Consider the following 22,896-nt stretch of genomic DNA (forward strand, 5'->3'; position numbering starts at 1 on the left):
AATGAATGTGTCTCTTCATTTTAGGGTGCAAAAGTTACATCTGCCTTCTTGGATGTGTTTCCAAGTGTCTACTGCCGTCCACCCAAAGAGGTCCTTGAGTTAGAAATGAAAATGCAGGAAGATCCATCGTTAGAAATGGGTGATGATCCCCTTATGGATGACCAAGAGTTCAAGAGTGAGGCCTACCAACGTCCTTATCAGTACCTGCAGCGTTTTTACAGTGGTGTCAATTTGGATGCTTTCATGTACCAAGGAATTGAGGGAACTCATGTTGAATGCCTGCAGATGTTGTTTGTGTACTGTGGCATTGTAGACCCCTCTTGGGCAGAGTTGCGGAATTTCACTTGGTTCCTGAATTTACAGCTTCGGGATTGTGAGAGCTCTGTCTTCTGTGATGTTTCTTTCATAGGGGATACTCTGTTGGGATTCAAAAATTTTGTTGTTGATTTTATGATTCTCATGGCAAAGGATTTCGCCACTCCTTCACTTAGCATCTCTGACCAGAGTCCTGGGAGACTGCACAATGATCTTTCTTCTACCAATGAAGAGGATCTGGCTCCGTTTAAGATAAGAAAGCGATGGGAGTCAGAACCACATCCATATATTTTCTTCAATGATGACCATGAGTCAATGACATTCATTGGCTTTCATCTTCAGCCAAATGCGCAGAATGGGATTGATGCAATTGATCCATCAACAAACCGAGTGATCAAGCAGAACATTATGACCAGAGAGCTCTATGAGGGCCTCAAACTACAGAGAGTTCCTTTTAATGTTGATTTTGATGAGCTCCCAAGATGGGAGAAAATTGAGAGACTTTCCAGGGTGTTGGGAATACAGTGGCCGCTTGACCCAGATGAAACATACGAGCTCACCACAGACAACATTTTGAAAATCTTGGCAATTCACATGCGCTTCCGCTGTGGGATTCCTGTAATAATCATGGGTGAGACAGGATGTGGGAAAACAAGGCTAATAAAATTCCTTTGTGAGATGCACAGAAGTGGAGTTGCCACTGACAACATGAAATTAGTCAAGGTTCACGGAGGGACAAGCTCAGACATGATTTACACCAAAGTGAGAGAAGCAGAGACAATGGCGTTAAGAAACAAGCTGGATTATGGGTTCGGCACTGTTTTGTTTTTTGATGAAGCAAACACAACAGAGGCCATTAGCAGCATTAAGGAAATCCTTTGTGACAACACTGCTGAGGGAGAGGATTTGACAGGTGACACTGGGTTGCAAATTATTGCTGCTTGCAACCCATACAGGAAACACACTGATGTAATGATCAAGAGATTGGAGTCAGCTGGTTTGGGATACAGAGTTCGTGCTGAGGAAACAGATGAAAAACTTGGATCCATTCCTCTTCGCCAGCTAGTGTACAGAGTGCAGGCCTTACCACCTAGTATGATTCCACTAGTTTGGGATTTTGGACAGCTCAATGACCATACTGAAAAAATGTACATCAAGCAAATAGTCGAAAGGGTAGCTGAAACCCATTCCATTGATTCCGACTATGTCAAAACCATAACAGATGTTCTGTCCGCCTCACAGAAGTATATGCGAACAAGACAGGATGAATGTAGTTTTGTGAGCCTTAGGGATGTGGAGCGTTGCATGCAAGTTTTTGGCTGGTTCTACAAAAACCACCCAATGTTACTCTCAGAGCTTGCCCAGTTTGAAACTAATCAGAGAGCAGAGAGGAACGATCAAAATCAGAGGGATACTGATGAAAGAAACCCAATTCTTTGGTCATTAATTATGGCTGTTGGTGTATGTTACCATGCCTGTTTGGAGGATAAAGAGAAATACAGAAAAAAAATTTGCGGGTATCTTCCAAAAACTTACAGCCCAGTGAAAGTGATGCAGGAGATCTCCATTATTCAGGGTCTTTTTTTGAGTGGCGTTCCGTTGGGTGAAACCATTGCCCGAAACAATGCCTTGAAGGAAAATGTCTTCATGATGGTGATTTGCATTGAACTAAGAATACCCCTCTTTTTGGTTGGAAAACCTGGAAGCTCCAAGTCTTTGTCTAAAACTCTGGTTGCAGATGGCATGCAAGGCCAAGCAGCCCATTCTGATCTGTTTAGAAAAATGAAGCAAATTCATCTTGTTTCCTTCCAGTGCAGTCCTCATTCTACACCAGAAGGGATTATCAATACATTTAAGCAATGTGCCCGTTTTCAGGAAGGCAAGAATTTATCAGAGTATGTCTCAGTGGTAGTGCTAGATGAGATAGGTTTGGCTGAGGATTCCCAGAAAATGCCTCTGAAAACTTTACATCCTTTGCTGGAAGAGGGATGCATAGATGACCAGCCAGTACCACACAAGAAGGTGGGATTCATTGGTATTTCAAACTGGGCTTTGGACCCAGCCAAGATGAATAGAGGGATATTTGTTTCACGTGGTGATCCTGATGAAAAGGAGTTGATTGAGAGTGCAAAAGGAATATGTTCCTCAGATGACATGATCCTTGAAAGGGTGAGAGATTACTTTCAGCCATTTGCCCGTGCTTACCTGAACATCTGTAAGAAACAGGGAAAAGGTTTTTTTGGCCTGCGAGACTATTACAGCTTGATAAAGATGATGTTCACTGTTGCCAAAGCTAATGATCAGAAACCTAGTGCAGAACAGATTGTGAAGGCTGTGCTAAGGAACTTCAGTGGCAAGGATAACGTGGATGCTGTCACAGTTTTCACCAGCAGACTAAACATTAAACCCAGGCTTGAGACTATCAGTGCCATTGAGCTTGTAAGAGAGAACATCACAGCCATTGGGCAAGATGAAGAATGCAGATACCTTCTGGTTCTGACCAAAAACTATGCAGCCCTTCAAATTCTTCAGCAGACATTTTTTTCAGACCAGTACCAGCCAGAGATTATCTTTGGTTCAAGCTTTCCAAAAGACCAGGAGTATACTCAGATATGCCGCAACATTAACCGTGTCAAGATCTGCATGGAAACTGGGCAAACCGTTGTGCTTTTGAACTTGCAGAACTTGTACGAAAGCTTGTATGATGCCCTGAACCAATATTATGTTAGCCTTGGGGGTCAGAAATATGTGGATTTGGGGCTTGGAACCCACAGAGTCAAATGCAGAGTACACAGAGATTTCAGGCTCATTGTCATTGAAGAGAAGAACATTGTGTACAAGCAGTTTCCCATTCCATTGATCAATAGATTGGAGAAACATTATCTTGACCTCAATACTGTTCTAAAGAGTGAGCAAAAAGACCTTGTTGAGAAACTTGAGCAGTGGGTTCAATCCTTCATTTCTGCTAGAAGCCAGCACTCAATTGCTCCCCAAGCACGCCGTTACCTTCCAGCTGATGCTTTCATTGGCTACCACTCAGATACTTGTGCATCTGTTGTGCTACAAGTTACAGAGCATCTCAAAGGGCAGGAGCTTTCAGATCCTAGAAAAGTGATCTTAGATGAGGCTAAATTGATCCTTTTAAACTGTGCTACACCAGATGCTGTTGTTAGGCTGGACTGCACTTCCCTCTCCAATATAGAAAGTGACCACTTGTCAAGGGTATACTTTGAAGACCAGAAGCACAGTTCCCTTGCTGACTTCATCCTTTCTCACCTACAGCAAGCAGGGCCTAGCCATACCTTTTTCACAGAGGTAAATCCATTGAATTTTAAATCATGATTATGACTGTAAAAGAGTGTTTTTTTTAATTTTTTATTTAGAGGCTAGAACTGACTGGGGGCCTCAGCTGTCCTCTAAATGATGGTTTAAAGGTATAGTTCACCCAAAAATGAAAATTCTGTCATTAATTAATTGCTCTCAAGTTTATCCAAACCAATTAGACCTCTGTTCATCTTCAGAACACAAATTAAGATATTTTTGTTGGAATCTGAGAGCTCTATGAGCCTCCCAGGGGTCATAGACTGCAAGGATCCTTACACTATCAACGTCCAGAAACATAACAAGGACATTGGTAAAAAAAATCAGTGTAGCATCAGGAGATCAACCGTAATTTTACGAAGTTACAAGAATAATTTTTGTGCACAAAAGAAAACAAAAATAATGACTTTATTCAACAGTTTTTATTCTCTGTATCACCCTGGCACATTTTTTTTAAAAGTATAAACTGAACATAAACGACGGATGCTATTTTGTCAGCACACATAAAGTGTGTACTTTTTGGAGTGTTTCCACACAAAAAGTATTCTTGTAGATTTGTAATATTATGGTGGAACCTCTGATGTCATATAGATTATTTTACAGATGAGGGTGAGTAATTATTGACAGAATTTTCAGTTTTGGGTGAACTAAACCTTTAAAACAAGGTTTAAAATGAGGTTAAACGGATAAAAATCAAGATGCAAACTGGCAATGGAATTAGTATTTAATCAATTTAATTTTACTTATTTATAATTATTTTACTTGGATATTTTAAAATATTGCCACTTTTAGTTTCTTTAAATAAAGAGTTTGAAGACAAACAACTTTTTCATTACAGCAGAAGCCCCAGAAATACCTTAGTCTATATTGTGTGGAATTCAAATACTGTCATACGTTATAGGGGACCTTGAAGACAAAAAGTTTTAGAACCACTGCTCTAGAGCAATTCATAAAATTTAAATTTTGCAATCTTTTTTCTAATCCTTAGGTGACTACATTCTCAAGGCTTCTGACTGCTGTAGAAACCGAACAGCTACAGAACGTAGTTCAAAACATAGAGCTCCTCTCGCTACAGCAATTTGACACAGAACACTCATTCCTCAAGAAAATAAAGTATTGTGCTCACAACATCACTTGATCTTGTCACATTAAAAAACAATGCACATTTGTTCTTAATTAAATGGAATTAAAACCCTTTTCTCTGTACTCAGGAATTATTTGGAAAACACCACTGGGAACAAAATACTTCTTATCCAGTCCGATTTTGATGAAGGCTCCCAAAGGTTAAATGTCATTGCATCTGCAAAGTGAGTTAAATTTGGTTGGTGACATATTTTTTACCAGTTCAGTAATGCAAAGCAGCTTAATTTGATCTTTAAATATATTTCCAGGTATTCTTCTATCAATGAAATCAACAAATTCAGGAAAGAGGACAATCAAAAGGTTTTTGTGTACTTCATTACTAAACTACCCAGAATGGATGGTGGAACTTCCTACATTGGATTTAATGGTGGTAAGACTAGTTTGATTTCATTTGTGTCCAACACTGTATGTTTTACCGAAAATCTAATCTCAAAATGTTCTTTTATAAGGGCCATGGAAGTCAGTCCACATTGATGATCTCAGAAGATCAAAAGATTTTGTCTTTGATATAAAAGCCTTGCAGTGTCTGACCATTAGTCAGCTTTTTGAAGAGAAAGCAGATGAACCTGAAGGTGATGTCTTTTTTTTTTTTTTAAGATATCATTATCTTTAAAGGGTTGATTCACATTCTCAAAATAATTACAATCATTTTTATTGCTTGCAGCTATGGAGGTTGATGACATGTACACAGAAGAAGAAAAGATGGAACTAGAAGACAATACTGTGAGTAGCATCTTCAACAGCAGAACTGTATTTTCAGTATTTTTGTAATCCTATTGCCACCTTGTACAGTTTAGTTCACTTCTAGGAAGGTTCGGTATGTAAAAATTAAAGAGCCAGTAAGATGAAAATTCTAAGCTTCCTATCACTGTTTATAAGTCCTGTACAATAGGTTTAAATCCATCCAAGGTTAAAAAACATTGTCTTTTTGTCAAAATATCATTTTAAAATTACCTCAATTCTCAGAGATCCCCAAACGGTTCTCGCGAAGCTGTTCAAAAGATTCAGTTTCCTTAAACCCCACCTTTCGGTAGCATACTGTGTTCTGATTGGTCAACAAACATAGTCAGTTTTGATTGGTTATTCCGTATTTAAGCCGCATGCTTCAGTTTGAATCTGAATAGCGCGTTCTGCGCGGGGGCGTGAAAAACGGACATCGCATTGTTTTCATATGGATTACTTTATCACAGAATATCTGTTAGCAGCACTTGTTTAGTTTTAAAGTAGACATGTCAAGCTTTCTATAGATATCTCTCTCATGTCTCTTCGTTGAGTATTCACGGAGTTACACTTCATTTTAATGACGTGTTTGTAAATGAAGATCAGCACAAACAATGGCTCCAGACAGCACACATGCTGATAAGACGCTCGGGAGAAAACAAACACATAACTTCATAATCATATTTCGCGTTGTGATTCAGAGATGCTTATTGGTCTAAATAAAGTTGGTAATGAACCCTCTTTTATGGCCAAACGCTTTGAAAATCACGCCTTGTACCGAGATTAGAAAAGCAGTCATCAGTGAAATGTTGTGAACACAACAAAAGGGATTTGTTGTACTGCTCTGTTATTGTGGTAAAAATGAATTTTAGCCATTGGTTCTTCTGATCTTCATTCTTTGGCAGTGAAAATAAAACAAACTTGCCTTTACAATTAAAAACACACTGTCTCCTCGACATGATGCTATCACACCAACCAGAGCGTCTGTGTGTGTGTGGGGGGGGGGGGGGGGGGGGGGGGTTGGGCGTGTACTTTTTGGTTTAATTACTTTGCACATTGTTTACACTGATGGACAGCTACATCACTGTAATACAGGTAATTTTTGATTTACCATCTGTGTGGCTCTTTAAAGTTGTATTTCTTGTGCCCTTCAGGACTGGAAGAATGTTCTGGACACCACAGCACTAGTGCGAAGCTGTGTTCAGAGTGCAGTTGGCATGCTAAGAGATCAGACAGAGGCAAGCACCCGTAGCACCAAGAGAATAGAGATTCTGCTAATGCTCTTGGCTGATAACAAGACTCTACACGGTGAGGGATCGCTGTTTCTATTTTTAATTTTTATAGCTTTCATTAACTGTCTTGGAAGGGATCACTGATATTTAGGTATTTATGTTACCAGCTGAATTTCTGAAAACTTTAAAGAAGCGACTTCATTTTCTATTGAGGACTCATGATGAAAATACAATCTTTGCCAAGAGCTGGGTCTCAAAGGAAGCACTAAATACTGATGCATTGCAAGAAGGTGGGACTTTTAGGTAAGTGTAAGAAAAAATTTATGTGACACAGTATTTTAGATTGTAGCCTTTCAGATGTTCTCATGAAACCTTATTGGCTTTACTAGCCCTTTTTGGCTCTTTGTAAATACCTACAGTATGTTGACAACCTAAATGGGTATTACCGCTGTGCGTACCGCCACCGCATGGCCGCGTCGTTAACTGCAAGTCAGTCACATGTTAACCCTCTGAAATCGATTAACGCGTATATGCATTATGAGGCATTTTCTCCTGATAACCCCGAAAAGAACTTAAATTACACTTTTAGTTTTGATCGTACAGATAAGAGCAATACATCAATCGAATCTGTACAGGGTCTACTTTTTTTGTATACAGACATAATAACAACAAAACTTTTTGCATAAATAAATATAACAAACAAGGTGTGCTGTCTGCAGCCTTTGTCTGCGCTGATCTTCATTTACAAAAGCGTCATTAAAATGAACTATAACCCAGTGAATACTCAACAAAGAGACATGAGAGATATAGCTATAGAAAGCTTGACATGTCTCCTTTTAAACTAAAAAAGTGCTGCTGAAAACAAATATTCTGTGATAAAGTAATCCATATGAAAACAACATGATGTTTGTTTTTCACGTCTCCCTTCATTATCTTCTAATGTGACCACCCCCCTTCGCTGTACGCTCAATTCAGATTCTAATGTTACACTGAAGCGCGTGGCTTGAATACGCCCACACAACAGAAGACAACGCAGCAAAACTGTTCTTAAAGTTTTTTTATTTTACTGTTTGCTGTTCGCGATGAGAAGAATAAGGCATAATTCACCCCAAAAAGATGTGATGTGGTTGAGGATTTGAGATTTGGATATCCTCAGAAAAAAATAATGAAGCACTTTATTCACTAGAGATCATAAAACTGAGTAAGTTTCTTATATATATATATATATATATATAATATACTTGTTCTAGTTTTCACATAACGTGTAAACATTTTACTAGTTAGACTTTTTCCAAACTATAATTCCTGACTTAATGTATTAAGTGAAATATTATGAAGTTTCAATAACAATATACATATACAATACTATAACATTCAAAAGCTTGATGAAAATAATATAAATGTTACAAATAATTGTAACTGTAACAAATGTAACAAACAATGCTGTTCTTTCAATTTATCCCCTAAAAAACCTGAAAAAATATTCTCCGCTCTTTTCAACATTAATAATAATGATGATGATGATGATGATGATACATTTTTTTTGTTGAAAATAAGATTCTTAAAAGGATTTCTGAAGGATTGTGTGACTGGAGTAATGATGCAAAAAATTCTGTTTTTAAGTCAGCTTTGATAGTTCCTAATAAACTGTTTTACTGCACTCCCAAGTGGAAATTAAATTGTGTTGTGGGATAATTAAATGTATTCTAAATAAACTAGAAACATAAAATTGCATGCATGCATTTGTTATTAAACGGTCATTAAATATAAGGCCTATATTTTTTTTTCCATTGATACTGAAACGCGAGTGAACTACAAAGCCTATTTTACCTCATGAATAATAATTATGCTTCAAATGGGAAACATCACGAATATGGACACGTTTGGACTTGTCCCGAGTGAGAGAATGGGAAAGCCCAACCTTACCTTATGCTTAGCTTTAAATTATTATTATTATTATTTTTGTTTGTTTATAGCTAAGCCTATAATAATCTATACTGCCATTATATTTATCCATTAGAATTATATATTTTTAATTCTTGTTTTGTTCTGATAAATTTGTTACATTTAAAGGATTTGTTGTAAACTGAGGGGAACTAAAAATATCCTGTTGGTAAATTAGTCTATGGCATTATTAGGCCAGCCGTTATTATTTCTAAATGTAATAAAATGCAACTTATACATGACTTACATTTTTTTTTTTGTCTCACAAACTTCTTTTTTTAGCGTGTTTAAAAAAGAAATCATGCAGCAAACGAAAATAGGTGATTAATCTGTTTAAATTCAATTTATACATAACTTTTATATTTTTTTCCTCTCACAAACTTAATTTTTTTTTTATCGTGTTTTAAAAAAAATGCAGCAAACGAAAATAGGCGATTAAAGATACAGGTTGTAGGACCTGCCACGAGAGGGCGCACTACCAAAACAATAACAATCAGGTGGTTTGATTATGCTAAGAAGGAGTGTGGAATGATGGGACTTGTTGTCTTCTACCCAACCGCTGACGGCCATCAATCAGACAGAAGATAAATCATGGATTTAACGGATGAGGTATAGATTTATAAATGTTATGTTTGATGTCATGATTTTCAAATGTGAGTTCAACGATTTGCGCGAGTAGATTACATACAAAGTCAATGCAAAGACACGATCAGACTATGGATCAGACGTCCTCGCGCAGGTTTAGAGACGAGATGCCCCGCGTTTGGCCTGCATGCCCCATAATACCAGTGGTGTCAAATTCATGACTCAAGTAGAAGTATAGATACTAGGGTTTAAAAAGACTTTTGTAGAAGTTGAAGGATCAACTCAAGCTTTTTACTCAAGTAAAAGTGTAAAAGTACTGGTTTAAAAAACTACTTAAAGTATAAAAGTAAAAGTAATGTAAGGGGGAAAAAATGCCATTAAGAACAAAAGCTTAGGCCGCACCACAGGGGCCTATTGTACACTACCCCACCTCCTCAAAAAAACATTTTTCTAAAGGCCATAGGCCATAATGACTATAATGTTATATTAAAATGTTCATGTTGAAAAATTTGGGATGCACTAGGCTTCCTGTTTCAGCCGCATATATGAAAATACAAAAATGGTGTGCACATCCCAAACATCCAATTAGGACGCAGGTGCAAGACAACTGAATGATATAGACAAATAAAGAAGTGAAGTCTGAACACTGAAAACTACTGCTCCAGAGGAATTTAATCAAGCAACGTTTCGACCTTCAGGTCTTCATCAGCCGCATATATGCCCATTTAAAATGAACGCACTTTAGTACAATGCAAATACATTAAAGGACTAGAGATATGATGACTAGTTGCCAATAAGTATTGTTATGGTGCAAAAAGTCAAACTTTAGAGGTATGTCATCAATAACCCTTAATGGAATGTAAATGTACATCCAAACTTAGCTGCAGGAATCTGCGAGGGCAATGGACAAGAACATTGGTGCAGGCTTAGTAACAATTACACTTGTATGGATGTCTATTTACAATAAACATTATAGTGCTGTCAAAATGAATGATTATTCCAAGTGATTAATCAAAAACTAAAACTGAAAAATAAGTCATAATCCTGATACCTTCTTGATTGATAGCTTCTTGTATTCGGTACATACGTCTGCTATGTCCAGTGTTCGGGGGGGGGAACGAGTTACAAAGTTGGTAAAGCCTATCACAACATTGTCAATCGCATCGTCAATCGAAAATGCTAATTTATTCAAACGTCTCGCTACCGAACTACCTACAGTAGCTTAATTTGTGGAGGACGAAGAAAAAGCACTCATTTGGTAAATGAGCCAGTGAGAAATAATAACTTTTAAGTAGGGTCCAGTGCCTTTTCGATACTTTTAAAATGGTACTCCTAAACAGTGCCTGAACCGATACTTTAAAGGGGTGGTGAAATGCTCGTTTTCACTCAATATCCTGTTAATCTTGAGTACTTATAGAGTAGTACTGCATCCTTCATAACTCCAAAAAGTCTTTAGTTTTATTATATTCATAAGAGAAAGATAGTCTGTACCGATTTTTCCCGGAAAAACACGAGCGGCTGGAGGCGTGATGTGTGGGCGGAGCTAAAGAATCACGAGCGCCAGTAGGCTTTTGCGTTGAGAGCATGTGGAAGCTGTGACATTACCTTGAGGAAAAAAACATCATCCAAAACAATCTATGGCTTACAGTCAGATTCAGCCGTTTATTTATGATCCAGAATCAGATCCCGAGGCTGAAACTGAACGAGAGCAGCAGCAGCAACGACTCGCTCCGAGCGGGGCTCGAACCCGGTCTCCGGCATGGGAGGCGGATGCACTAACAAGGAGGCAGAGATATTTGAAGCAGTTTTACTCACCGCCTGCGGTTCCAACACACGATCGTGACCCTTTTTCGTTGGGATTGCATCATCCTTAAGAAATAAACGATACGCAAATCCGGCGTCAAACTGGGCCTTGTTTGTAAAACAAGCATCTTCGAAATGCAGGGAACAAACAAAAACACTTGCACAATTCCGTTGATGCTCTGTAAAAATAAACTCCATCCACTGGTCCCTTAATGCTGTTTTTTCTTTGGTAATCTGTGCAGGGTTGTCTTGCCCTGGCAACCAAAAACACACTTCTTTTGTGACTTTTCGCGACGCTCTCGCTCTGATCAGTGATCAGTGTCTGTTCTCAGCCTCTTAGTGCGCTCTGCTATACGGGAGCGCGCGCTCTTCCGGCAGAGGTGCCCTTAGGACCCATATAAGGAAATTCCGCTCCATCTAACGTCACACAGAGCCATACTCGAAAAAAAACTTTCCGAAACTTGTGACAAACCGTAAGGAGTATTTTGGGAACAAAAATACTCCTTCAAACGTACAACTTAATTTTTGAAACTTTGTCCATGTTTAGCATGGGAATCCAACTCTTTAACAGTGTAAAAAACTCAGTACGCATGAAATAGCATTTCACCCCCCCTTTAAAAAAAAGAACCACAAAAAAAACTATGGATAACTTTAAAGAACATTACAAATATTTAAAATAAATCCATAGCTTTCAGCTTGGATGCTCTCATTTCCCAAGTTGTGCTTCCCTTAATCTAAGGCTAATAAACGTATTTCACAATCTGGGTCATTATTTAATACAAAACCACACATAATATTTCTACTGTATCTCTGTCAATCACTCTGATATTTAGTTAAGATGAGTGCTGTCTGTCACTGTCTTTTATCAGTTCTGTGAATTACTGTATGCTCATTCTTTATAAAGTAGCAAAAATGTCGTTTTTAAAATACAGTACTGTGCAAAAGTCTTATGGAAAAATTAGTATTTTCACCCCAAAAAGGGTTTTAAGCCAGTTATTTATATCTTTTGCTGCAGTGTGTCAGTAGGAAATATCAGTTTGCCATTAATTTTAATAATAATCTAGTGCGATTTTGAATGCACAAGCAGCTTGACAACAGCAAAATGAATGTTTGGAAATGTAAACTGATATTTTATACTGACACACTACAGCAATATATATAAATTACTGGCCGAACACCATTCTTTTAAGTGAAAATACTAACGTGTCTAAGACTTTTGCACAGTAGTGTATGTATAAAGTACGTATGATTAAATTAAGTATATTTAAATAAGTGTAATTAAAGTATGTGTTCGTTCATATGTGTTAAGGGCTAGATTTTCGCTGGAGGAAACGGCTGTGGTGTGATGAGTGAAAACTTTACAGATGAGAAACCGAGTGATTGTTTATTAAACACATACCTTGTGTCCTCTGTTTATTTAAGTGCGCATGCGCTGCTCCATTCGCGGTCTGCGCCTCTGTGGATTGAAGAGCGCGCTGAAAGACGGGAGGAGACCGGTCTGACGCTGGTTTCATGTGAAATTTAAGGGGACTGACTCTGAGGCGATCGGATACCGGTTCCAAACCCAACCCTACTTTTAAGAAATATATATTTTTTGATAAACGAGCCCAAAACTGGCTATGTCCTTGCTGGAGTGTGATGTGATTTGTGTCATGTGCAGGTGCGATGGATCACGTACAAACCAATAGGGTGTCAGAATGGTATATGTTTATACTTCTCATCCAACCACAATCAAATTCACTGCTTCCGGATGGCGCGATTTATCTGGATACTATAGTTTTTTTTTTTTTTTTGAATGATGACACCCGGAATGAAAACAAGCCAAAATGAAATAGCAGTAACGAAGCTATTTTTAAAATGTAAGGAGTAGAAAGTACAGATACTTGCCTGAAAATGTAAGGAGTAGAAGTAAAAAGTCGGCTGAAAAATAATTACTCAAGTAAAGTATAGATACCCCAAATTTCTACTTAAGTACAGTAACGAAGTATTTGTACTTCGTTACTTGACACCTCTGCATAGTACTAATCTTGTTGGTCGTTATAACAGCATACGTTTTCTGTAAAGATACGAATCAAAACAAATCAGGGCTGTAACATAACCCATTAAAAAACACACGCCAGGTCTACATCAGACATGAGTGGCGCGATCCGACAAAAGACAACAGAACCCAGTGATGGATACACTGGAAACAATCCCCATTAATAAACCTCGTTCTATTTAAGATGAAATGTACTGGCGCGATCCGACAAAAGACAACAGAACCCAGTGATGCATACACTGGAAACAATCCCCATTAGTAAACCTCATTCTATTTAAGATGAAATGTACTGTCACTGCGTTTAGATGACTTGACACTGTGTAAGTTTGGACACACTTTTAGCGCAGCGGGGCGCACAAAACAACTCTCGTGTTTGGTGTAGACACAGACAGTGACTGCTCTATTTACAAATAAGTTATAGAAAAGAAAAAAAACTAAACCAGCGGTATAACGAGATGGAAATATAGACTAGAAAATATATTTACATTTGCTCTGTTCTCTGTCTATGACACTGACTCACTGCAGAGTTGCCAGTTTTAATCTGAACAGCTCTTAGGGCATAGTGGATGGTTAAATGCATGATGGGCTAGTATTAAAATAAAGAAATAAAGAAACAAAATAAAGGTATTTCCAGCATTAAGTTAATAACGTTACTGCTTTTTAAAAAAGTTATGTTGTCTCAGTTATAAATTTGACTGGTAAATGAATGATAACTAACTATATTAAAACTTGTTTTGAAAAATGTCTTTGTCATTTGAATATTGATTTTAAGTAGGGGATTTTTAAGGCCATATCACCCAGCCCTAAAGGCAAGTAAAGAAGGCTCACTTTAAAATCACTTAAGTTGCCAGATAATGAATCTCTTTTTTACATCTTGTGCATTTTGTTGATTTATAATGAGAGCTTGAGTTTAATCGTGAGGACGTTTATTAATCCATCCATTCTTTAGAGTTTCAGTGATTTAGCTAAATCGTGCAGGTTTGATTTATTTGTTTCTTGTTTTAGTTTAATTAGGCATAAATAATGGGAACAAAATGATACGTGCTTCACATTTTATTAAAATAAAGGAAATTATTCATAAAATATGCAAGGATTTCTTAATCAGGGTACGGACAAATTTCTTTTTCTCGAGAAGTTATCTGTCAAATTAAAGGACAAGTAACGAAAAACAAAAAATGTTTATTAAAGGAATTTTAAAATATAAATTAAAATATAGGCCTGATATGTGAGAATATTGACATTTTGCATTTAATCCATGTAGTCTAGCTCACTAAAATAGGCTTTTTAGCCACTTTTAATGTTCCAATGCAAAGTAAACCACAATTTCTTTTGAATAATATAACTAATACTGCACACCTATTAAATGTGTCAAATCTAAAATCTGGTTTAATACTATGTAGAGAAAATATAAGCACAGGCTCAGGCACTGACCTTTATCCTGCTTGAATTCGTTCTAAGAAATGCACAAAAGTTCATAAGTACCAAACTTTCATCTGTGAATATTAAATATATTAAATATTTTAACTACAGTGTTTTTCTTTCATTTTCCCTGACTGCAGCTCAAATGTAACACATCAGCGAGGGAAAACTGACGTCTATTTGCAAAAATGTGCTTTAATGCGCTTGTTTGATAACTTTGGTACGTGCGGCGGTAGAACGGCGTTTTGGTTGTCAACCTACTGTATACGTTCTATATATTCTGTTCTTTACCCTGTACATTCTACTCTGTCTTCAATTCTGATTTTAATAATTATTTATTTGTTTTTTAGACATGCCCTGTGGAGGCGAGTTCAAGCAGTAGTAACTCCCTTTCTCGCACAACTTCTTTCTATTATTGACCGTGACTGCAATCTAGACCTCTTGCTGGATAGAAATTCTGAAGAATCTTTGAAGAAACTGTGGTTGGACATTTTTGGAGATTTCAAGTTACTAAATGTTCCTTACACACGAGTGGAAAACAAGTATGTAATTATTTGTTTTCAAGGTGCATTTTGTTGGGGCACAAAATATATGTAAAAATGCTAATTCTCCTGGTTTCACAAGCTTAACTGTATGTTGTGTCTGTCTGGAATTCATAACGCAAAGCAAATATGCATTGCATTCTTAGCATTGCTGCTCAGTCAGTTTTTTTTCAAGGTTAACTACTGTCATTTCTGATTCTGAGCAATAGTAAAAAGAGAATACTGCTGAGTGCTGAGCAAGTTAATCAACTGGTATATAGCTGGCTACACGAATAATAACATTAATACCAATGAACATTATGGTATTTCAGATTCTCCCCACGAATGAAAAGCAAGAGCATGTTGTGTAAATCTTAATCATACACTAACAATGTTTTCTAAGCAATCATGTCTACAATTAGCAAAAGTCATTGCTTTAACTGAAAACATGTTTTTTAGCTCAGAGACGAAGACAATCTTGGTTCAGAACCACATTGCAGTTGACAGGAACACGGGTTGCACCTTGCCTTTCAGCTGGAGGATTAAAGATTGTCTAGATGAACTCTGGGTGCATGCCTTGCAGCGAGAAGGTATTTTGCTCCACTTCTTCCCTTGCTATGTTTTTTTTTTTAATTCTTTTTTTTTTAATGACCAATCAGGTTTGTTATCTTGAATAGTTATTTTTTCATTTTCCTCTCCACTCTCTTTTTATTATTATTATTATTGTTTTATTTTTATTTTTAAGGAGGAACATGTAAACAATAAAAACTGTTTTGGCATTTCTTTTAACAGGACATTCTATCAAGCAATTTGAAGAGTTCTTTTGGAAGACCCCCTTGGGCAGGTACATCTCTGAAGCAACCCAAGAGAAGCAGATGGAGTTTTTCTACAGGTATCTCCAGGATTTCATCTCCATGACCATGAATGTAACATCAGAGGTGGATCTCAAGGTGAGTAACAGACCTTTTCAGAGCTAGATTTCTACCCATCATCTGCATATCCAAGAACACTTGTTCATGTTTTGTTTTTACCTTTTACTGTAGCTCTTACGTGGTGCCCTTACTTGTGGTGTACATGAGCTTAGAAACAGTCAGGAAGCACATGAGAGTGAAGTCATTTCTCTGGCATGGGTTCATGCTGCCTACCATCATTTCAAGAACCGGATACAGAACCTCAACAGGATGATCAGTATAGAGCCTCGGATTGCTCACATGCTAATTGATAACAGATGTGCCAGAGAGGGCACAGAATTGGTATTTGCATTCAACTCACTTTTGCTGCCGAAGTTTGCATGAAAATATTTATTACAGTGTATTACAGTGATTGTTTATTTGCCCCGACCAACTTTCTGTTTTTCAGGTGTTAGATATGTATGCTGCTGTGGCCTGTATTGAATACCTGGAGCCCCAGACTCTAGATGGAGATGTTCAGAATCTGGCCTGGCTTAGATGTGTAAAAAAACTACAGGTCCCAATTGAGCTGGTCTGCTGTGAGGAGGGCCTACGCCACTATGGAGAGAAAAGCAAGCAGATGGTCACCCTCATTCAGTGAGTTATGAGATCTACAATTTTTGTGTTTTCTGAGCTCAACAATTATTGTCTTATCATGAGTCTTGGGAAAAACTCAATCTGCATCCATTGGGTTGCTTCAGAGATGTACCTGCCCAAGAGGGGCCTTCCCAAAGAACTCATCTAAACTTAATTATATTAAAGGGGGGGTGAAATGCTCGTTTTCACTCAATATCCTGTTAATCTTGAGTACCTATAGAGTAGTACTGCATCCTTCATAACTCCAAAAAGTCTTTAGTTTTATTATATTCATAAGAGAAAGATAGTCTTTTTTTCCCGGAAAAACATGACCGGCTGGAGGCGTGGCGTGTGGGCGGAGCTAAAGAATCACGAGCGCCAGTAGGCTTTTGCGTTGAGAGCGTTTGGAAGTTGTGACATTACCGTGAGGAAAAAAAACCATCATCCAAAACAAACCATGGCTAACAGTCAGATTCAGCCGTTTATTTATGATCCAGAATCAGATCCCGAGGCTGAAACTGAACGAGAGCAGCAGCAGCAACGACTCGCTCCGAGCGGGGCTCGAACCCGGGTCTCCGGCATGGGAGGCGGACGCACTAACAAGGAGGCAGAGATATTTTAAGCAGTTTTACTCACTGCCTGCGGTTCCAACACACGATCGTGACCCTTTTTCGTTGGGATTGAATCATCCTTAAGAAATAAATGATACGCAAATCCGTCGTCAAACTGGGCCTTGTTTGTAAAACAAGCATCTTCGAAATGCAGGGAACAAACAAAAACACTTGCACAACTCCGTTGATGCTCTGTAAAAATAAACTTCATCCACTGGTCCCTTAATGCTGTTTTTTTTTTGGTAATCTGTGCAGGGTTGTCTTGCCCTGGCAACCAAAAACAGACTTCTTTTGTGACTTTTCACGACGCTCTCGCTCTGATCAGTGAATGAATGTCTGTGCTCAGCCTCTCAGTGCTCTGCTATACGGGAGCGCGCACTCTTCCGGCAGACGTGCCCTTAGGACCCATATAAGGAAATTCCGCTCCATCTAACGTCACACAGAGCCATACTCGAAAAAAACTTTCCGAAACTTGTGACAAACCGGAAGGAGTATTTTGGGAACAAAAATACTCCTTCAAACGTACAACTTAATTTTTGAAACTTTGTCCATGTTTAGCATGGGAATCCAACTCTTTAACAGTGTAAAAAACTCATTATGAGTTTTAATAGCATTTCGACCCCCCTTTAATTACATACTGTTAAAAAAAAATATATAGCCTGAATGCACAGTAAGTTGCTTTTGGATAAAAGCTTCTTCTAAATTCATAAATATAAATGAAATAAATAATTAAAATGATTGCTTCGCTGCAAGCTTTATCAGCATGGAATAGGCCAGATAACCTATGTATTAAAGGCACATTATGGCTTAGTATTTAAGGAATTAAATTAATATAAATGTGCAATTAGTCCTCTAATGTCTTAAATGAACAAATTAAGTCACCTACTGTATAATAATCTTTAGTCTGGGGCAGTCCTTTAGTCCTGCTTTCTTCTGTAACTCTTCCAGCTGTTCTGAAAATATGCTTTCTGCTTCTGTTGCTTCTGTTAGAATTAGCCCAAAGCGTAAATGAGTCGAGCCCCGTCATGCTCAGGCTGAAATGCGGGGCTCTTTGTCCATAACAATATTCAAGGTCCGCGACACACAACCCTGTATCCAGTGCTGGATTTGCCTGCAAATAAAACAAAGTGATCTCAGTTGTGGTATTTCCGGCCCGAGACTCGAACCCACAACCAAGTATTGTGCAGTTATCAATATTATCATTTATTATCGTAACATCATTGTATTATTAATTTTCAGACATGGCTGGCGTCGCATTTGCTCTCTGGCCTTGTTTGTGGAGCACATGCTGCTGGGTGTTGGAGATGTGAGGTTAAAACTCAGGCCACTAGTTCTGGAACACACTCGATGCCTAGCACAAGTGAGTCCGCTCTCTTTATTTCCTTGAAAATAATTTCTTAAGCAATTTCATTTCTGCTTATCAGCACTTATGTCTTTGCTAAAGGTCTTAGAGCAAGACTCAAATCTCAAAGAGAGGCAGCCGTTTGAGACTGTGATCACCATACTCAAAGCCTGCAAAGATGGAGCATCTCAAATCATTTTCAGGTTTTTTTTTTTTTTTTTTTTTTTTTCTTTAATCAAAAGGTTTAGTAAGAGGCTACTAATGGAGTGTGGTGATTTGTCACTGTTTGTTTACACAGGTTTGGCATTCAGCCTTGTCCAGTGTGCATGGGAGACCCTCAGGACCCTTTGAGTCTGCCCTGTGACCACATCTACTGCCTAACCTGTATCAAACAGTGGCTAGGGCCTGGTCAGATGCACTGCCCTCTATGTGTTCAGGAAGTGCCTGATGGCTTTGTGCTCAAGGCATCTGATGAAATACGGTAATCTGCTTATTGTTTGGGTTAAATAGTTGTTCTTTATCTCTCTGATTGTCTATCTGTATTCTATCTATCATACTAAAAGATGATGTGCTTATTTTGGTCATTAGGGATCTCATCAGTCAAAACGCATTGTTCAGAATGCGATGCAATGCTTTTTTTATTGATCTGGTCACTGCTGTGTGCTTCAAAGACAACACTCCTCCCAGCAGAGACATCATCCTACACCTGTTGTCCCTCCTCATGGTGGAGTCCCGCTCAGTCCCTCAGATCAGAGGTATGTCTATTTATATGTATATGTGTGAAGGTCTATGTTTTGACCAGAATAAATAAATGACCAGAACATTGTTCCTCATCCTCTCAGGGCGAGACCGGAGGTTTTTGACTAAGGCTCTTTCCCCCTTTGATGACTCTGTTGATAAAAATCCAGTGGTGCGTTCTGTGGTACTGAAACTCCTGCTCAAGTACAGGTGAGTGCAGTGCTTCTAATAGCTCACAGACTTATGTCACCATCTTAAACATTTATAGAGATAATATTTTTGTCTTTTCCCTTTTTCAGCTTTGATGACGTGAAGCACTATCTTCAGCAGCATCTGACAGAAGTTGAGCAAAGCAACATCATTGAGGAGACTGACAAAACCGAGCTTTATTCTTTGTACATAAACTGTTTGGAGGTGTGTATATCACTGCCCTGACAAGCTTGCGTTCACCTGCCATGTTTTAGAGCTTAGTTTGTGTAGTTTATGATAAAGAAAACGTTGTGGTAATATAAATAACTACATATCTCCTTTGAAAAAAAGCATGCTTATGAAGGCTAGGTTTTTTTTTTTTTTTTTTTTTGCTTTTATTCTTTTCTTCTATACATCTTAACTTGCTCTTACTTTCATTTTTTATTTTTTCTCAAGAATTAGTGTTAAAATACCTTTATGTGCTATGTTTTATTTGGTCTAAAGTACAGTGTGTTTCTCCTGTCTCTGCAGGACTCAATGTATGATAGGGCACAGTGGCATTCTGTGGCGGAGCAGCAGGCCTGTTTACAGGAGGGAACTCGTTTTCTGCTGGAGTTCCTTCACTCTGATGCTGTGTCTACACACACTGCATCTATAGAGCACCTGCAGCACATTGCCAGAGTTCGATTGTGCCTAGATATGGCGGCTGACCTGCTAGTGAATAGAGTGACAAGTGCTGGTAATTTGAAAATGCCTGTAGTGCTTCAGAACATTTCCAAGTTAAATTAAAAAAATTTAATTTTTACATTTAGAAAAAAAAACAATTGAGCACAAAGAAAACAATTATTTTAGGAATTTAATTGTACTTTTTTTTCTATATTTTCTGTTATGTCTCCCCTGTTTTAAAACATTATTGCAACTGTTTATGAAATATGCACTCTGGCCCTAGAATATTTTAATGAGATTCACCCAAAAAAAAAACATCAACATCAAAAAAAAAAAAAGTCATCACAATTGTCAAAGTCTAGAAATTTAAGTTGAAAAAAATGTGTGTTTGAAATTTTTTGCTGTTATTGATATTGTTTTTCTGATTTTAGGTGCACACAATGATGCTTCAGCTTTTATACCACCATTTTTGGACAGCGTGGTTAGTCTTTGCTGCCAAATCAGGAATGACTGGTACAGGGTTTACCTCATCAGAAAGATCTGCAGTCTTCATGGGGTTGAATATGTCCAGAAACTTCTGACACAGGAAGGGTTCAAGTGGCTATTTCCTCAAGAGATTCTTGAGTCGGTGGGTTTCAGTTTAATTAACTTCATAATCCTGGCATGAATGACAAGTATTTATTTTTTAACTTCTAGGTTTATTTCTCTCAGAATCAAGATGACAGTCAAATCGACCAGTATCTAGCATGTGGAATGGACTACAAAACTATTCGAGATGCAGTAGCAAAAGCCATGCTAGATTGCAACATGAAAGCAATACAGAAAGCTATTGAGGTATTTATTTACTCCTTTGCAACACACAAACACACACATTGTGTTCCGAAATCTAGAGATTTTTATTTGTAAATTTTAATGCGTCTGACATCCAGTGTCATCTGCTTCCAGCTATTTTTAGTTGTCCGAAACAGCTCATTTTGCTGTTTGATATTACAAATCGATGTGTCTATAATATTTGAATCTATTATCTTAACTATGAATACACTGGTTTGTACTGCAAGTTTTTATCATTTACTGTACTTTGTTATTCCTCTTGTTATTTCCCTACAATGGCTAATGAACTGGAGATATCACAAATTCACAGAAAACGGCAGTGACCAGGGTCAGAATTTAACAGAAAAAACACTAAAATGGAAAAAAGAGCCCAAATTCAAAAAAATTATCCTGTACAAGTAAATAAAATCTAATAAATCTGATGGCTGATTTTTGATTTTGAACACTTCTATGTTAACAGTCCATAGTATTCAATTATCTTTTTGACATAAAAGACAAACAGATTAATTTAATAAGATAATTATATACATTGTTATATTGCCTCTTAATGGACAAGTTTTTGACCCTGATTGTGTCTATTAACAGAGATTTAGTTCAGTCACTTGTAAAGTTCAAGTTGGGTTAAGATGCCCTTATTAGTAATAAGGCAGTTTACAAGTTTGTAGGTATTTAGTCCACTACTTAAACAATGAAATTAAATGCTTAAAATATGCAATGAAATATTTGCTATTTTTCTTCCTCAGTTAAACTTCTTTATATGTGTTGACCAGTTTGCAATGTCTTTCAAAACATCTTTGGCAGAAGGATTGCAACTGCACACCCATGAAGAAAGCCGTTTATCTGCTACTGGCTTTGTTTAGAGAAGTCACTGGCCTGTACAGAAGTGGAAACACCAACATGCACCCTAAACCTGAGGTAAAAACACAAAGATACACTACACAACAATTATATATTGTATAATTATCCATATTCTCTGTATTCTATGGGTTTTTTGAGAACTGTACAGGTATATCACTGCTGTATGTCTGATATTCATGTTGTTTTCTGTAGCAATGTGCTGGCCTTGAAGATTTTATCAGGAGCTCAGAAGTCTTCGTCAATAATGAAATGAGAGCATTTGCTCAAGCGCTGGTGAAAAATGATCTTCATGCTCTGCGTGTACAACCACAGACGTCAGGCAGAGAATTTGTGCTGGTAGAGGTCACAGTTCACATGGCTGCAGTCCTGCTTTGTGGAAATCTTCCTTTACTTAAGCCACTGCAGCAACTGGCATTGTCCCCAAACAACATGATGGTATGAAACAATTACGCTTTACATGGTGAATAAAATGTGTTTGAGTGTGATATTTCTATCATGTTCTCCTGACAGGCTTCATTCATCCCAACTATGCCTGATGACATGTTGGCAGTTGCCCAGCAGGCCATGGGACAACTTCAGTGGTATTGTGAGTGGGTTCTGTTTATCTGTGCTTCTATAGAATTTGCCAGTGTCATGCAAAATACAAGATCTGTAAAAATCCAGTGCACCTGGAAACCCACGGGTTAATATCTGACCAGAATTGCAATATTATTAATTATATAATTATAATAACCTTACCCTGTTATAGTTGATGTTAATACAGTGATAATTAAACAGAACTTCATCATCAGATATTTGGGAGTTTAAAATAATTTATTTGACATTGTTTGCCTGGGTCTTACATAAAATGTAATTTATCTCTCTGTTGTGATACCTAAAATAACAGCAACAGCAATAATACATGCCTGTTGACCTATGGTAGTATCATATCTTACAGAATGAAATTCCACAAACGTTTACTATGATAAAATAATTAATCCAGCTCTCGCTCACCTGACAAAGGAGGCAGAGCCAAGAGGGAAATTATCTGTGCTCTGAATGGCGCAGAGAGCACTTTAAGGACGTAGCCATGCCTGGGTTTTAAAATGACCTTC

General features: G+C 37.7%; 1 protein-coding gene across 6 annotated transcripts in view; it reads left to right on the plus strand.

Moving 5' to 3' along the window:
* LOC113047109 (E3 ubiquitin-protein ligase rnf213-alpha-like) overlaps positions 1 to 22,896 on the plus strand; it is a 114,530-nt gene that overhangs the window by 16,717 nt on the left and 74,917 nt on the right. For 3 of the 6 annotated variants that reach the window (XM_026208384.1, XM_026208386.1, XM_026208389.1), the window contains exons 31-55: positions 25 to 3,630; positions 4,625 to 4,749; positions 4,848 to 4,943; positions 5,028 to 5,149; positions 5,229 to 5,351; positions 5,444 to 5,502; positions 6,654 to 6,807; positions 6,899 to 7,034; positions 14,871 to 15,062; positions 15,501 to 15,631; positions 15,834 to 15,991; positions 16,085 to 16,294; positions 16,401 to 16,588; positions 18,418 to 18,538; positions 18,623 to 18,723; positions 18,819 to 19,001; positions 19,109 to 19,275; positions 19,363 to 19,468; positions 19,558 to 19,672; positions 19,979 to 20,186; positions 20,545 to 20,741; positions 20,810 to 20,947; positions 21,746 to 21,859; positions 21,995 to 22,237; positions 22,313 to 22,388. In XM_026208384.1, the coding sequence (XP_026064169.1) occupies positions 25 to 3,630; positions 4,625 to 4,749; positions 4,848 to 4,943; positions 5,028 to 5,149; positions 5,229 to 5,351; positions 5,444 to 5,502; positions 6,654 to 6,807; positions 6,899 to 7,034; positions 14,871 to 15,062; positions 15,501 to 15,631; positions 15,834 to 15,991; positions 16,085 to 16,294; positions 16,401 to 16,588; positions 18,418 to 18,538; positions 18,623 to 18,723; positions 18,819 to 19,001; positions 19,109 to 19,275; positions 19,363 to 19,468; positions 19,558 to 19,672; positions 19,979 to 20,186; positions 20,545 to 20,741; positions 20,810 to 20,947; positions 21,746 to 21,859; positions 21,995 to 22,237; positions 22,313 to 22,388 (7,069 nt within the window). The remainder of the gene's footprint in view (positions 1 to 24; positions 3,631 to 4,624; positions 4,750 to 4,847; positions 4,944 to 5,027; positions 5,150 to 5,228; positions 5,352 to 5,443; positions 5,503 to 6,653; positions 6,808 to 6,898; positions 7,035 to 14,870; positions 15,063 to 15,500; positions 15,632 to 15,833; positions 15,992 to 16,084; positions 16,295 to 16,400; positions 16,589 to 18,417; positions 18,539 to 18,622; positions 18,724 to 18,818; positions 19,002 to 19,108; positions 19,276 to 19,362; positions 19,469 to 19,557; positions 19,673 to 19,978; positions 20,187 to 20,544; positions 20,742 to 20,809; positions 20,948 to 21,745; positions 21,860 to 21,994; positions 22,238 to 22,312; positions 22,389 to 22,896) is intronic. The other 3 variants (XM_026208385.1, XM_026208387.1, XM_026208388.1) reach the window with 3 other exon arrangements.

This window comes from Carassius auratus, chromosome 28 (genome assembly GCF_003368295.1).
Source record: "Carassius auratus strain Wakin chromosome 28, ASM336829v1, whole genome shotgun sequence".
Taxonomy (NCBI): Eukaryota; Metazoa; Chordata; class Actinopteri; order Cypriniformes; family Cyprinidae; genus Carassius; species Carassius auratus.